The sequence below is a fragment of the Apteryx mantelli genome, chromosome 12, assembly GCF_036417845.1.
Source record: "Apteryx mantelli isolate bAptMan1 chromosome 12, bAptMan1.hap1, whole genome shotgun sequence".
Classification (NCBI taxonomy): domain Eukaryota; kingdom Metazoa; phylum Chordata; class Aves; order Apterygiformes; family Apterygidae; genus Apteryx; species Apteryx mantelli.
Window position 1 is genome coordinate 25,128,082 of NC_089989.1, and position 18,227 is coordinate 25,146,308.

Consider the following 18,227-nt stretch of genomic DNA (forward strand, 5'->3'; position numbering starts at 1 on the left):
GACTTAAGAGAAAGAAACAGGATTACTCTAATACAAGATATGATAATATTCTTCAAATATGCAAAAGTTATAGAAAGAAATGTCCACTGAGACTAGACAAATAAAGGCATTTATATTCAATGTTGGGAATAACTTTTAAGCTGACAGCATTGTTAAAGCTTCCTGGTGAAGTTAAGGAAACTTATCACCATAAGTCTTTAGGATAGACAAATATCTGTTGATCATATTTCAGGTGCAGTTAAAGCTTGTCTGAGGGCAGGACTGTTTAATGTATAAAGGTACCATCCAGCTTCGCTGGTTCTATTTCAACAGAATTATCCAAATATGTTCTAAAGAACTCAAGCCATTTATACTTTTAAATGACACTGAAGTGCTTCTGCAGACCCCAGATGTGTGTGAAGTAGGCCCTTACGAAAGATTTAAAGGAAATCCGCTTTCTTCTTTCTTTTCTGGAAAATTCAGAAGCTTCTCAACGTTTGATCATTCCCCAACCAAAATGGCAACTGGCAAAGGTGCACCAGCTTGATATGTATCTCCCCCAAGACCACGTACAAATTTTAGACCAAGTTTATAAAAACCTATGAACAGAGCTGAATCCCTTACAGAAGCAGAATGATTTCTGAAACAACTGAATTTCTTCACTGTGCAAAAAGCTTCTCTCTCTTATACCAGTAATAAGTTTTAGGGCTGTACGATATTTTTTCACACTGGTATGAAAAATGAGGCAAGTGAGAAGAGAATATGGATCCATAAATGTGGATCATAAGCATAATTTCTCAGTGGAAAATTTTCAGTACTTAGAAGGTTTAGAATGATTTTATGATTCTGTAAACCCATTTTATTAAGTGATTTCTGGTTTCAGCTGTTTTATGAACTGATTCCCAACAGTAAATTACTAGTTCGCCCTGTGGGAGTAAAGGCCAAACAGATATTTTTTTCCTGATATAATTCATCATATGTTGGCTGAAATGTCAAAGGAAATTAGAGCAAATTGTTATGCAAACCCTTACAGGGGCATGTTTCATTTCTTATGAATAAACCTTAACACAAAAAAGATTTTTGTTTTTGTTTTTTACATAGTGCATGTATGACATTATATTGCCTTCTCCATAACTGTGAGAGATCTCATTCTGCATCAGTAACAGCTTCTGTTACTTACGTTCACCAAATGATCCCTTCTGGGATCAGAAGCCAAATCTGTGTAAGAAAAGAAACATCCTAAATTGTGACTAACATTTAGGAGGCAAGAGTAGTACATTTTTGGCCACACCAATTCTCCTAATCCAGCAATGTTCAGTCAGTGGTTCAGAGATTTTGCTTTCTTACTTGGAGAAACTCACTCCCGGGCAGCAATCTCTATGCCACACACAGAGGATGAATGGGTCTCAAATATTGCATATTCCGTACATTGACATTTCTAGCTTTCTGTCATTTTGTAATTATCTTTATGTTGAAATGACCCTGTCTAGACCATTTATTGCATCTTTAGTGTCTAACTCATCAATGGTGCAGTAGAACACGACTTTACACAGGGAAAATTGGGATATTTGTTTTGAATCTATACTTTAATTACCCAATATCTCTTACTGTTTTCACAGAATATCAAGGTAGTCGCAGGAAGACACACTTTACTTTCCACTGATTGGATGGGAGGAATTTTTGACCTTGGAAAGTGGAGATGGTGTTGCTATGGAAACTAATAATTCTGCTGCCATTCATGAGCTGCAGCACAGGTAAAATGTTCCACTATTAGTGTTTGTGATTGATAAATCTGTATCAGTATCATAATTCTTTTAGAAAGGAGACGCAATTACCAAAACTAATAGTACTTATTCGCATGAGCAAGTGACTAAGGAGCTTTTCATTAGGACATCCTTTAATTTTCAGCAACACAAGCTGCTGCCTTTGAACCAGAAAAACATGTTTCAAGATCACAAGAAAGCTGTACTCCAGGAAATAGCTTTTAAGAGATATTCTAAACTGCAGCATTCAACCCCCCCCCAAAATGGAAATTTGTAAGTACCCTTTAAGTTTCGGAGGATTGTCCAGTCATGCAGTCAACATGAAATAACCTGCAGTGTCATTTCTGATCTTTAAGGTCTATTACCTGATCAACTTGCAGAATCCCTTAGACTTTTTTGTTTGGACTGTATAGATAAGGTTCAGGTCCCAATAAAGTTACTGCAGAATCCACAATGGATTTTTGAAGATCAGACCTGTTATCTCCATGACTTCTGACCAGAACCTATAGGATTTAGGCACTTTTCCCATGAAGATGCTGCAGGGCAGGGAACTTACTCGGTTAACAACATGCACATGAAAGACATTTCTTAGCCATGGCATTACTAACTCTCAAGCAGTATAGTGAAGCTCAGTAAAAAAATAACCCCTCAGTGCAGTGTATGGGAGGATGGCTGCAAGGATGGTTTCGTTTCCACGCCTGAAGGATTATCACAGCCTTAGAATGCATCCATATTAGTAAAATATCTTTAAATCACATTTCACTTAAGGACAAATAAAAGCATTCATTCATTTATGAAGTTCAAAATAGGTAAGAATGATAAGAGTTATCAAAACATAGGTGCCAATAACGAAAGGAAATCTTGCTTAATGACCAAAGCAAATACAAATGTTTCCTCCTTCTTTGTATCCAGTTGGCATGGTGATAGACCCATACACAACCCAGGCTGTCACTGATCAAGGTCCTGGGCATCCTTTCTGTCCTCAGACTTTATTCAGAGTAGGAAACATAGTTGCCGGATGCAGGACTGCTTTATCCCCTGTCTCTTTCTTGAATATCCCTGGTGCTTAATTAAACCATCAACAGGTTGCTAGCACACTGCAAGGTAAAATGTGCGTTTCTGTCTGGCTGGGCGTTGTTACAGTTAGAGTTTGGTATTCAGAGTTCATTCTTTGAAACTTTTTTTTAATTCAAAACATATAATTTGACAATCCTGCTTCACAAAATCATATAAATGGGATTAATTCATGTGACTCATTACAGACTCATCTGAGACCAGACACAAAATAATAACTGAACTGTCTAAGGTTATAATGGATTTGGGATGAACTGACCCTTCACACTGTCTATGACGGAAACCATGACAACTGACTTTTGTCTATAATTAATGTATTGAACTCTAAATAGCTGGTATGTTACTCATGTACTTACAAAGAAAATGGATTAAAGTAACCTTAAATGATACTTAAATTAATTATGTAGTGCATGAGTCAGCAGCTGTTTGAAATGAAGAAACTATAGAAGCAGGGTGCAGACTACAATAGTATTTTAAAATACAATTTAAATTAAACCAGATAATATTTTGTCTAATAGATTCCAGCTAAAAATGTAAATCTCAAGATTTGACTTTCCATTAAATCAATACTAAGTGCCTCTTTCAGTAACAAACAGCCAACATGTTAAGGATTTCATATTAAAAGACTTGTAGATATTTCAAGTAAACAGTCACTCACTGAGGCCCAGGTATGCTGAATTTAACATAACTGCAACCTGTTTAGGAACCCAGTCTTTCCTCTAATTGTCAGCCAGCCTGGCACAGCCACATTGCTGTCACCAGCCTCCTCCCTCATGCAAATACTGGATATAAAGTGGTATATAAATACCGGATACATGGCAGACATTCTTCCTCTCCCACTAAAATGTGCTGAAAGTTCAATGCCAAATGCTCAGCTTTGGTCCTTGGTCAAATTAAGAGGGAAATGCTTGGGTACTTTCCCAGTACTTCTCATGAATCATTGCCTTCTTTGTTAGTCTAAGTACTTGTACAGATTTTTAAGAGTATAGGAGACCCCTATAATTTCTTGATTGCTTTTAGCAGTTCTGAAATAGATAGCAGTCCTGAAATATGAATCTTTGGAAAAGCAGTACTGTTTGGTCATGGACAAAATATTTTTACACCTATTTTTCGGGATCCCAAATATAGCTTTTTCTTTCATTTACTTTCACAAAGCTTTCATTTTTCAGACTTCTTGTCATTTTCATCTTTTTTGTTACAGAATCATCTTTTAATGAGACCAGTATCCTGGGCCAACAGAGTTAAAAGATATTAGGAGCTCACTTCTACATGTTCAGTCTTGTGGGGACTGAACAATAGATAAAAATTTAAACGTTTCATATTCTCAAGCACCAAGAGTAAATCAAAAGAGCACATCTGTCCTGATCCCGCCGTCATTAAAAGTAATAGCAAAAGCTCCTACTTAGTTCACTCTGATAATTTATACTCAGGTATAAATTAACTTATCTCCATTGATTTCAGTGGAGTTGTGCTGATTTTCACCACATGACACTCTAAAATATGCCTGATGGTAACAGTCAAACTTAAGTCATGGGCAAAACTTCTTTGATATACTATATGAATGTTTCACATCTATCTAGACGTAATGGAACTGAGTGAGAAAATGAGGAACTAGGCACGATGTTGTGCAGAGCAGTCTTGTGGGCCCTGGGCTGGGACCTGGAAGACAGTTCAGTTTGTTAGATGACATTAGTCAGTCCTTTCTTCCTTGTTTCTGCCTCTGTGAGACCTATAGAATGAAATTGATAGTGATCTATATATGAATTTTAAATCTAAGGATTAAATGTGCTGTAAAGCAGAGCCAGATATTATTGCCAAGAAAATGGCCATTGAATTACTCAAAAATAAAAATATTCTCTATATTCCTAGAATCTGTGGGAAGAACATGGAAAGAGCAATATTCCCTCCAATTCTTATTTTCCAACAGAGCTTTTTTATGTGACTCACATATTTATGTGACTTCTGGGTTGTTGGGTGTTTTTTTTCAACTGCCTTAAGGGATAAAATAAAATAAAATAATGTATGCATGCACAGTGACACAGTGAGGGAACAGATTAGACTTTTTTTCATAACCCACTGCTATTCAAATGAGATAATCTGATCTACACAGAGCACCAGAGGCAAGAAGGGTGATGAAGATAAACTCAGAGATCATTATTTTAAATTCTGTGTATTTGCTATAAAGACACATGACAGCCATCTCTTTACACTGTTGTTGAAATTTAAACACTGCTTGATATTAATATGTTAAGAAAGAACTCTCAGGTTCTGGATTAGAGATTCAGACAGAATTTTGAGAAGCTGATTCAAACAGAAAAAGTGGCCAGAGAATTCAAGAAAGAAAAGAATTATTTCTTCAAAACAAAACTGTGTCCCAAGTCTTCCTCTTATAGCCACTTCTAGCTCTTCCTCTGCACCCTAGAACTATTGTGCAAGGCTAGTTGCCAGCAATATCAAAATGAGAGAGGAGCTGTCTTACGCGTGACACATCAGACTGTGACTTGGAAATGGATGCCACACCTGGTTCTGCTACAGATTGCCTATGTAACTGTAGGCAAGTCATTCATCTCTCTTGTCCCTCAGTTCCCTCATTTGTCAGTAAGGATAATTCTGCTTCTTATTTCTTTCTGTTTTGCCTGATTTGCTTGCAAACTCTTCAGAATGTTGCCTTCTTATGAACATGGGGAAAAAAAAGAGGTCTCAGATCCAGTTATAGGTTCTATCCAATGCTGTAATGCAAATAATAATGGGAATTTGATCACAATAAGTTGCAAAAGCAATTTTCCCACCTTCTCCTATTATGCCCTTTAGGAATGTAGTGTTATATAAATACAGGTTGCAGATCTTGGCAGAGAAGAGAAACAAGCATTGCTTGATTTTTCCAAAGGCTGATCTAAAAGTATGATACTGGGGGAATAAACAAGAGTCCCTAAACAGCAATACATGTACAGTCTCATTTTGGGACCAATTTCACTGTAATCGATGTAGCCAACTACTGAATCCAGCCACTAAGCTTCCCTGCTTCAACCTTTCACTTACTCAAAACTCTTTACCATTTGGAAAGAGGAGGAGAGCTGTTTTCTAATTATTTTTGAAGCTTCTGTCTTCCTCTTGGACCACTTATCCTGATTTTCTCCATGTCCTTCTCATTCCCAAAGGCCATCATGACTCTTCTGTTATCTGACTCCCCATAACTTCTGTCCTTCAAAAACATATATGCAGTCTTCAGTATTGGGATTAGCTTTGCAACTGTCCTTTGCTCTACTGATGGTCTCAACCTATCACAGCAGCAAATGGTTTTTTCAGTGTTAAAGATGAGGAAGAAAAAAAGCGTCAGTAAAAACTACCAGGTGCTTAAAATTAGCTACAGAAAATATAAATATTAAAATCCAAACTAGCTTGTCTGAACCTTCATCTTGGAAATGAGACTGTAACTATATTTTTACAATGTCTTTTGGTTTACTGAACCAAATTCAATCGAAGATGCAACAGCAGCCTCCCAGGCTGTACTTTGGCCCATCATTTTGAAAGTGCTAAATTAGAGAAAGAAATTTCCTGATGTAAAGTGTCCTGATACTCCTTTGGGTCACAGCATGATGAATATTGAATACCTCACATCCCACAATCTGCCTGCAGTCTCTTGCAGATATATTGTTAGCATAACAGCACCTTTAGGAATGGAACAGCAGACCATATATTTTAAGACAAGTGACATCTTTGCTATTTCTAACAGCAAACTGCGGAGATGAACTAGTCCAGCCTGGAAATGTTAAGGTGTCTCTGAACATACAGCTGCATTTGGAGACCCACCGAAGTCAGAGAATAATAATAACTAAACCTTTCTCAGACAAGATGGAGTTTCTCATGACTTTGGGAAACCCTGAAAGCTCTATTTCTATAAATGATTTCCAAACATCTGGCAAGAGACGATGACTGGTCACGCAATGACCTTCTCAGGAGAGTGAAAAGTGATATCTAAAGAAAAACCTTTATTTCGATTTTATGGGAATGTGCTGTGTGATTCAGCCCATTTTCTGACACCAGTGAACAACGAATATACTTTGATAAAACAAAGCTAAGGAGAATACCTAATGCCTCTGAACATGCAGCGATCTGGAAGGCAAAAGGGTGGTGAAGAGCCCCAGAAAGGTGGATAGTCAATATCCCTGTCATTTCCAGGACAGCTAAGTTTTCTGGCTATTTGCAAGATGCAGGAAGAAGGAATGTGACTGTATCTGGGGACGGATGGGCTATGAAATTATTTAGTCACTTTGGTTGATGTTAATAGGCTTTACCCACTCTCTGTTTTTAGAAAGACTTCATTAAGATTTTACTAATTACACCACAGCTTCACTCTCCTTCATACCAAAGAGATTAGGATGCACTAGAGGGTATTGTTTTGACTGCAGATACTGAAGGAAGATGATAGCTCAGGGAGGTCCTTTCCTAATGGTACAAGCTGCTCCTCCAGTACTGCAATCCATGGCACAGGCTACTGTAGGCTGTAGGAGACTTTCACTCTCATCTTCCTCTGGTATCACATTTGCCTTTCCCCTTAGATGCAGTCGTCCCAGTTGTTTCTGGGTCTGATGTGGGCCAGCAATGCTCTAGCTAAAACTTAGTTCCAGGAACTGCTGCATATGCACTCAGGTACAATGCCAAGACCAAACACTTTTTGAGCTAGCAGAAAAAATATTATTATCAGAAAGGTCATGAGAATATCTGCAAGATGGAGGGAAAAAAAGACATATAGGAAGGGAAAATAAGCTATTTTTCTAATCCATCACCCAGTTTTGCAGACCTCACATTTGGGAAGTATCATCCCAATTATTACCTTAAACTGGAGAATGGTCCAGCCATACATAGTGAACTGGTCTGCTCTTGTTTACTTCTAGAAGGGCTTACACAGAATTGGTCCCACCATCTTTAATTTCAGGAACAAGAATGGACAATTTTACTATTTCCATTTCCTGTCTTTTATTAGAACCACAACGTGTTACTATCCTAAGGGCAAAAGGCAGGCAAGATAAGCCAGTATGCGACAAATGTGAATATTTCTCTTTATTGTAATGCAATACAAAGGAAGAACCCTCTTGTGACAAAGAGGTACTCAGGAAGCCTGTGTACAATTTCTTACTCCACCCGCTGACCACATGAACTGGATGATGTTACAAAGCACCATGGAGTTAAGATAACTATTTCCTTCCTTACTCAATTTCAGAAAGGATCTATTCACAAGAGGCTGTGGTTTCAGCTACTATGATAATGAAGCACACGTGGAAAGAAGTGACAATACAGCAATAATAATGATTTCAATAAAAAAGTGACAATGTACATTAGTAGCAGTTAGCTGGTGTGATGTTGAGAAAGACTCATCATTGTTACTTTTATGCTTCCACAGATTGCAATGGCAGTCTTCTCACTGGCTATGAAAAGGGAATAATTAGGGCAATGCTGAGCATTTCAGAAAACCACACCTATTATATTTTGAGATTGTAAAGATTTTTTTCAGCTTTGCTTTAAGACACAAAACAATCAGAAGCCCATTTCCCAAGCAGTTTTTATTTTGAGGGGAGCAATGAAGTATATGACTGAGATGTTTCCCAAGTATACCAATATCACATCAAACTGACCTGCTAAATACAAGGAATGACAAATCACTTAATATTATACAGCGTTGGTATGATCAGCATTATAGAACAGTCTTCCTTATACTTCATTTCCAAGAAAACTGTCTTGTCTTTTTTGAATTCCCTCAAGTGCACAAACATATGGTGAAAAAGAGGTTAAGAGTCAGATGCTTCTTCAAGGGTCAATACACTTTCAAATTTTAGGTTGTATTGATTTAACTGTCAGAAAGATATTACTTACAGTTCTTAAAGTTAAGTGAAGCATGCTAGAATTCATGGAAGTCATTATTGGAGTTTTACATTTTCTATATGAGTCTACTGTATAAGTCTTTTCTATAGCCTGAAAGGCCTAACCCATTTATAAAGTAGTTTAAATAATTATTACTTCCTAATCTCTTAAATTAGTTACTTTACATTAGATGAAATAAGTTTTTTCTATATTGTGAATTTTACATGGTTTCTTTCTGTTTTATATCAAATCATTTCATCTCTTTGTAAGAAAGGCTTATCAACTTTAGAAAATAACATTCTGGTACTTTAGAAATAATTTAGTTTTCTTCATTTTTTGTATGCAACAGGTTCAAAGAAAATTCAACTGCACTTTATTATCACTGCCAAGAAGTTGAAATTAGTAGGTGATTAAGCACTTAAAATATTTTGAGGATTTTCTATTGCCAGCAGTAGAAAATTTAACTATAAAAGATTAAAATTAAGATGGCACAATAATATAAGTAACCTAAGTTACTGAAGTTAGGTACACCACTGTCTTCAAGGCAAATGTAATTCTTACGCTTAATATAAATCTTATGTCCTATTTCAAAGGTAAAGCTGTTGTGCCTGTTGCCATCAGCATTAAGTAAAATTACATGAAATTTCTATCCTGGACCTGAGCAATCTTTCATATTCAAACTGAATCCTGTGAGAAGTTTCAGTTTGCCTGAATAAGTATTTTCCAACAAAAAAAGTTGTCTGAAAATTCCTAACCATTTTCATATAAGCACAGAATAAGGTGAAATTGTACATCTGGTATAGCCTCCCACATTGCACAGGACTTTTCTCTTGACCTACAGTCTTTTTTGATTTTGCTCATGCCTAAAGACAATCAGAAATAAGTCCAGAGCCATTGCCTGTGTTTGATCTTTCACTTCTATAACAAGCCTAACTTTTAAGAAATTGTTTTGCATGTCATCTGAAGCTACCATCTCATTTTCTCAGCAGTTTCAAATAAGTTTTCCTTTTCCTTTTCCCTATTAGAGTAGGGTACTTCATTTACAAATGTTATAGACAAATGTTATACATCTTGTATGTTAAGATATAAATGATAAATTGCAAACCCTAATCTGGATTTTGAGATCCCCCATTTCAAAGTCCAGAATGTTGCATCTTGGTCCAGCATACTGTTAAGGTAATCAGACAGTTACAAAAGGGGTATCCTTGGAGTTTAATAATCAAATCCTTTCTCTTTGTATCTTCACCACCATGCCTGAATTAAAGCACTAGCAATTTAAACCATAAACTTCAGTATGGTCAGAATGATGGACCTGTACTACACGAAATGAAGAGAAACTCAGTTGTAGTCTGTAACTTTCCACTAGTGGAGAAATGTTGTGAATGGTACTAAGAATGAGAGGCATTTAATCTGTGTTCAGAAAAAAACTGTTTAGAAATGCAAAAAATGATTAAATCTATTTTGCTTAAGTAATGGAAACCCAGGAGTCAAATTTTCATGTGATTTAATATTACCATCCAGCAGAGCAACATACACTGACACCAGTGAAGACCTTGCCCACTCACTTTTGAGAATTATAAAGAATTCTTTAGAATTCTTTAGAATTATAAAGAATAAGAATTATATGTACTACTTACATATAATCACAGACTGATCATCCATTCCATTGTTTGCAGAAACTTGAAAATAAAATGCCTCTAGTTATCGATTTGCTACTTCTTTTTCATTTAATGACTATTGATTGCTATTTATGTGTGTGTGTTTCTTGTAGAGTAGAAATTAACACTGAAAACTTCTTGGAATTCACAGTGTTCACACCTACTTGACATTCCTGAAGAATGCTTGCTACCACATTCATTGTAACTGGTTTTCAAAAATCTGTTTTGTTTTCTCCTCCAACTTCTTGTTAGGGGAAAAAGATTTATATATATATTATATATATAGGCAGTGGTTATCATGCCTACAGTACCAACATTGACCTCTTAGGGATGCAGGGCATTTTTTTCATGACTATCTGGAAGAGAAACTCTTGTGATTACTACTAAAATTGCTTGCTGTTGTGTGCATGGGAAGCCAACTCTGAAACACATACCAATCTGTAATTTGAGAAGAATATGGATTGATTAGTCCAACGAAGCCTTGGGTAGGGGCTGAATGAATGGAAATATGTGAGATAGAAATGAGCCATTTTTGACTGTAGCTATTACATCTGTACCATCTGTAAAACAGTCCTCTCAATGGTCTTATTATATCAGGATCCTCTAGTTTTCCTAGTTTTGGTGCTATCAGCTCCAAACACTGTAAAATTGCAGGCCAAATGAACATTTTTCATGAGACTGGATTATATTCCTAGGCCTTCAAATAATAATGCAAACAGATTCTTTTTATTTGCCTTCTAATTTTTCATTCTCCAGAACTCCTCTTTTCTATATATCCTCCATTAAACATTAGTGACAGACTTAAAAAAAAATCAAAATGAAAAGCAACATTTAATTCTCATGGAATTACATGATTTCAGGAACTGGATAAAAACCCCAAACACCTAACATTTCAGAATTTATGTTAATTATTACTACAGTCAGTAGCATTGTTATTACAATTAGCATTTAGATAGAGATAAGGCTTTCTCTATGACTTCTACCACAGAAGGTAAAAGGGAAGCAAATAACAGGGCAGCTTCTGAATGAGGAGTAGACTTCAGACCAACAGAAGACCTGCAGTTTACACTTACCTAGGTCTCTCTGCTTCCCTAGATCTGTTTAAAATCCAACTGAAGATGACAAACCATTGTTCTAGTAGGGCAGCTTAAAGAGGAAACTGTCTAAGAGTCCCTCTATCAGCTCTGCAGCAGGAGATAGATCTACAGACTTTAATCCTAATCTCTATGCCTTTACTTTTATATGCTTGCTTTTTAAACACTTTTGGAATTTTGGTAATAGGATTTTTTTTTCTCCTATATAGCATAATATCATGGTATTTTGTCCTTTGTTCAACATTAATATATGCTTTATTGTTCTGCTCTAATTACAGTCTCATTATTACATGGGCAATACGTTTTCTTCTGACAGATACTGCATCTCATTAGTGGATCTTGGTTATTCTGTGCCATTGTTCTTAAAAATTTGTAGCAATTGGATTGGTATCAGAATATTACTTTGCTAAATCACTTTTGCTGCTAATTAAATCACTATATGTGATATTGTTTAGCTCCAAACAGCTCCTGCTTTTCAACTTGCTACAATTACCTGAAAGTTACTCATTTCTTCTTACATAAGTCAGGTCTTTTAATCAAAACCCCTGTGAGCATTGCCGTGGTGTGAGCTACCATCAGTAGGAATGAAAGGTTCTAATGGAAAAGATGTTTATACAATGGCAAATGCACCTTTCATTTCAGACCTGGAAGTTCTCAGAAACAGAGTAATTGTACTTTATGGTTCCAAACCGTGCACATAAGAAGAAAGAGGGTTTTGAAGGAAAAGTGAAAGATTATTGAAGTAATCCAGAAGATACTATTCTACATATCAGCAAGGAAAGTCACCACATCTCTAAACTGTTGTCTTTCCCTCACAATACCCTTGTCTGTCATATTAGCATCCCAGAACTACTCAGACAGTGTTCTTGGGATAATATTTTCTCTGAATAGGAAACATCACTGCATTACTTGCCTTTCTGAGGATATTATTCATTTTTGCTCCCAAACAGAACATACACAAAGGTTATTCTTATTTCATTAGTGAAAAGTTACAGTAAACTCACAGAGGGACTTACTGATGCATAAGTCTAAAATAAGCCTGATTTCCTTTTAGTGATAGGATGTAAACATGTTACAAACAGTCTAAACTGAAGTCCTATCTCATCTACCGGAAATCCCACCCTAAGCACCTTTGTCTTCATGCCAATGCCTGCTCAAAGAGAGTGCTGATCAAGAGGCACAGACCTCCTCAAACTATCCAGGAGGAAAGAGAAAAGAGCATTCAAAAGCAATGGATTGCTCAGAAATTATATTCTGTAGCAACTTTACCTTTCTTTTATCGAAATCATGTGAATACATTTGTGGGAGATGTTCTCTTCCCTTTCCTTTCCCAGCTTTAGCAGCAGCAGCACATCTTATGGAGAAAGGCCCTCTGAGATAGGCAGATGCTAAGGCACTTGTGCATCATCAGAAAGCTTTGTTGGTTGGCAGGTTATTTTTTATGCATTGCTCTCATGTGTATGGGTATATTGTTTGCAATTGGGTTTCCTTAAAAACAGATGCAAAGCTTATTACCGTTTGGGAAAATCACCTAGGAAAATGGGAGCATGTTATAAAATCAGAAAACAAACACTGTCCATTGGAATCGGCTTCCCCTTTGTTGAATTGCTATATGATCTTGGACAGATTTTTGTTTATATTGCTTGATTGCCCCAACAGACATCCAAGCTGACATTCCTTCCAAACCGCAGCATATTCTGCATCTAACAGAATTTGCCCTGACTCACCCTGGAAAATAGCTTTGTAGTTTAGGAGGAAAATCTACGCAAACTTTGACTCATGCGGTTCAATGGGCTTCTCATCAACACAAGAATGATCTATGGAACACAATTTCTTCATCCTCTAATAATGTCACACTTCATACACTTATACCAACAGTTTTCAATGATTAATTATTTTTGTACACCTTATAAAAAATGTATACCAATAGGGACAACATAAAAACAAAACTGCAAGGGTTAATCTCTGATGAAGTCTTCTCTTGTTCTGCATTGATCAGATTCTTATTTCATTCATGTTAGTGTAAACCTACTGAAATCACTGATGATATAATGCACCCTAAATCACAGCGTAACACTACACCTCCAACTACTATTGCTAATTAGATTTATTCTGCTTTACACAGTAAGTACTAGAAATAAAAGAGGAGTTTTATCTGTGTCTTTCTTGTAAACATTTGTGGTTTTGCAAAGCAAAAATAGTTTGCTTCAGGCCAGAGAATATGTAATCATTCATGCTACATTTTCTAGATATATGCTAGGTATTAAAATCCATGTTTACCTGACAAATGACCTTATCATCTATGACTTGTCATCTTCCAATTAGTGTACTTTTTCCCCACTAATTAACCCTTTCCTGAAGATAAGTTGACAGTATAGCAAATTGTATGTGATGTTGCAATTAAAATGGTGGTACCTATCTATTCTACGAATTTGCATTCAAATAAAGGTATGTCTCCTTAATATCGCATCAATCTGATTGCATATTGGAATAGATTTTATTCCCAATGTCGCCAAGGCCTACTGACCAGTCACAACACTATCTTGTCTTCAGACAATCTAAGAATAATTATGTAACATTTAAATTGTACTGTGAGATCTAGGGATGAGGAATACTTCCTTATTATTCAAAAACATTTCAAAGTACAAAAGGCAAACAACAAACCAGCTTTTTATCATTTCTCTTGGATGCTTCCTTTTATAAAAGTCCAAAATAATTTACCATAAAATCTGAATCCACATGAAGTTTATCTGGATTCCAAGTTCATTTTTGTTTTCATATATATTTTCAAGATCTACTATGACATAATGTCTAAATTCCCAAATATTGAAGGATTTATCCTCACAAAATCTCTAAGTTTGTTTTGCAGTAATATTTACCTTTTCCAAGAGCTTCCTCAATGAAAAAGCAGTAAAGAGTCATTGGCCAAAGTATGTAAAAAGCAGAGGATGAAATCCAGATCTTCCCCACCTACTCAACAGCATGAGTGTTGAAAAGACATACTTGTCATCTCTTCCCTGTTCTCTGGCAAAATGAATTTTTTCAGAAACTTTCAGACATCAGCTTCTCAGAAGGGTAGAATATTTAGGGGAGAATGGAGCTCTCATTTTCCGTATGACAAAGCAGCACTCCAACCACTGAGCTACTTCCAATTACTCATGAAGGGTAAGTTCCATGTCTCACCTGGAGCTAGTCTTGTGTTCATGTTTTGAGACTGGCATAGCTTCTCTAGGCAGGCAGAGGAAGAAATGTCTACTGGACAAATCCCAAGAGGTCTAAGCACGAATTAGAGTGCTGAGCTGGGTCACTGCTGTCAAAATTGATAATTTCTAGAGAGGTACAGAAGTACAACTTTAGGTGCTTGGTGAGCTTTCGTATAAATAACCCACATGACTAAAGCTTTTAAATACCTTCAGGACAGAGAGCAGCAGACTGAAAATTCTGAAGATTTGAAGTTTAATTCCTTCCCAAGTTAAATGCCCAAGTTTCAAACTATATAGTGTATATAACTCTTAGTACAGTGGAAGGTCAGTTGTCCCATAGGGTAAATTGATTTCTACCAGCCAAGCATTTGGTCCATAATCCTTAGCAGGAATAACAAGTGAATGCACAACCAATTGATCATTTCACTGTATGTAGATATTTACAGTGAAGGAACACTGAGACCAAAGTTTATCTACTTTTTCCATCTCAAACAGCTCATTTAAATTTTGTTTCCTTTAACCCCTAGACTGTGGTGCCTAAACACTCTTACTACAGTTGATGCATTATACAGGAGAGAGGTTTTGAGATATATGCAAAATGCCGCACTGTGGATATTATTTAACTAATTTATAAGAAAAAAAAATTCTTCTCTCAATTTTTCATCAGCCCTAAGTGGGATGTTTACTGTAGCCCTAAATAATAAAGCAATGATATTTTATAATGTACTGACATTTTAGTAAAATGTCCATGCAGTTTTAGAGACAACAGACACATGTGAAAATACAAACATGGAGAAAATAAATATATTACAACAAGATGTGTTGTAAATTCAGTTGGATGCAAATACTGAGGAAGGTAGACAGATGTAATGCTTTGGTTTATTTTCTTTAAAACTGTGCACTCTAAACTTAGCTAAATTAGAGAAGTATCTATCATTGATTATGTCATTCCACAGAAATATGTCCTTCAGACAGTTTGTCATAACTCTGGTGGTGATACTATACAGTAGACATATTAAGTATCAGTCAAGATGATACAATTTTCCAACTACTACAAGTCAAGCAATATGTTCTCAGTCTTTTGGGACAAACTTTCCTGTAGATGGATGACACCAGCCTATGATATATGGACTGAAACAAAGGAACACTTCACAGACCTTTGTGTTGCCTTTCTACTGATATTGATCAAGGCCCCAACCGTCATAGGAATGACAGGTATTTAAATGCCAAAACCCCATTGAAATCAGTGGATCAAGAGCCTGAATTCAAGTGCAACCCAGCGTTTGTGCATTGGCTTTGCATCTTGAAATTTACCATCAGCTCTAGCTCTTTCAATGGTTTTTGATAATATCATTTTTATGTTATTTAATGTTTTTGGTTTTTTGTGTTTGTAGATGAGTACATTTTATTGCTCACATTATCTCCATAATTCTAATACGATCCCATTCACCCCCCCCCCCAAGTTTCTCATGATGAGAAGTAGCCCTCACATTGAGTATGCTTCTTCCTTTGACACATTACAGAATGGAGCTTTTCTTTTTTAAAAATCTGCTTCAGTTTGAATTTCACCACTGGCATAGATGAGATGACTAATCCAATTTCCCTCGATGCAGAGAGTCCTCTTGCAGTTCTACTTTTCCCTGAATAGTTGTCATTTAATGCCCCGTTATCTCAGACGGCACTCATTTAGTGGTTTATTAAGCAGTAATTTAGCAGTCTGTTATCAGTTCTTACAGTAGTTAGGAAAAATATGCATTCCAAGTATGTAAGATTTCTGCTGAATTACAGCATTTTTGTGATTTTTGGATTAGAGAAAAATTACAGAAAGGTAATACATTTGAAATGTTTTCACTGCATTTCATTATGGTCCCTGTGCTAAGCACCCATCAGGCTATTCTGAATGTAGATTGCCCAATCTCTATTTCTGTTTCCAGCCCAAGCAGTGAACTTGCACAAAATTGCACAGGACTCAATGGACTAAGATAAGCATAAGGAGGACCTAAGTTTGGACTCAGTTCTTCTTCCTGTACTCTTACTATCCCTCCTGTGAAGTTTCCAGGTGGGGAGAAGGTATGTGACATAGATTAGCTTTTGTGGGCTTCTTGAAAAAACAGGGATGAGGAGAAATTTAAATGAAAGCATGGGGAAGCGTAGAACACTGAAGTGTACCCTAAGCATTAAATATAATAGCATGGAGGGATCAGAGTAAATCCCAGCTGGAAAAACTTGGTTTTGAAAAATAATATTGACAATCAAGAAAGGGCAAAGACTTGACCTGAAATTACAGCTTTCCATATAAGGATGAAAACAGAAATATTTTCATTAAAAAATTATTTTTGTTTCTTAAAATTGCCAGATCACCACAAGTAATGAAAATATAGATGAAAGGAAGCAACAATGAAGATAACAGGATGCCAGACAGCTAAACTGGCAACAATGGTGGAACAGGTACCAGAAAAGATGTGGCAGGTACCAGAAAAGATGTGGGATTTTTCATATCTGCTTATGGAAGACATTTCTGATTAGTCATTTCCCCCTAGAAACATATGCACATGAGACACAAAAGGACAAATCATACAAAGTTTCCTCAGGTGACAAATCATCCCATCCTCTACACGCTCTTTTCTGGAGTGAAAGCAAAGTTCTCTATGCTCTATGCTTTCCACTTATTTTCCTCTTCTATATGAATTACCAAAGTAACAAAGAATATTCATAGAACTATACTCTCCCTTAGTCACCTTATAAAATGAGTCTGCAGAGAAAGAATTACCTAGTCAGTTTTTCTATAATAGAATTTGCCATTCAACTGTATAACCATTTAGTTAAAGTGTTAATTTTAGCTGGAGAATAACTGTTATTGTAAAACCTTTCATGAGAAGTTTTAAAATGAGAAGTTTTTGATTTTCATCCCTTTGTTTTAAGAATGTGAGAATCAAAAGGGATGGCTGAAGTGGAACGTTCCACAGAAAGTCAGCCTCTTCTCGCTGCCATGGCACGACAGGGAAGCAGCGGACGAGCAGACGAAGGAGACAGGTTCTGATGTGAATGCCTGTGCGGACAGCTGGTGCCTCAAGAAGAATAAATAGGGACCCCTAGGAAAAACTGTATTTTAAACCACAGCTTTTTTTAACAGTATCATATTGAAATGAAGAGCATACCTATCATTTACATCAGAAGAGGAAAAGGACTGCTTTAATGATATAATGAAAGGCCTCTCCACCTTACCAATTCACCCCAGGCTGCTCAGCCTGCTGACATCACCAGTGACATTCACGCTCAAATAACTCTGGCTCACAAACTCTATAGAGGTCACATATGCCCTGTCTATTGAGTTCTTCCCTTTTGATCTCTGCTCCAAAAGAGTTCCAGTACAGCCACAATCACTTCCCTATCAGCCTGCATTTGTTTTCTCCACTCTTTTGGGGTTCTTTTTGCTATTTATATTGTTACTCTTTTGAAAACAGATCAGAAAAAATACGATTTTTTACTTCAATGAAACAGAACAGTAATAATAATTAACAGTGAGACATTCCGAACTAGCCATATATTGGAAATGTTGATATTAGTCCCTCTAAAACAGAGAAAGAAATTGTCTGA

General features: G+C 36.4%; 1 protein-coding gene across 1 annotated transcript in view; it reads left to right on the forward strand.

Moving 5' to 3' along the window:
• The first annotated feature begins 1,678 nt into the window (after window positions 1–1,678).
• CNTN6 (contactin 6) overlaps window positions 1,679–18,227 on the forward strand; it is a 128,546-nt gene continuing 111,997 nt past the window's right edge. Inside the window, exon 1 of the mRNA XM_013958275.2 lies at window positions 1,679–1,733. Within this exon, the coding sequence (XP_013813729.2) occupies window positions 1,679–1,733 (55 nt within the window). The remainder of the gene's footprint in view (window positions 1,734–18,227) is intronic.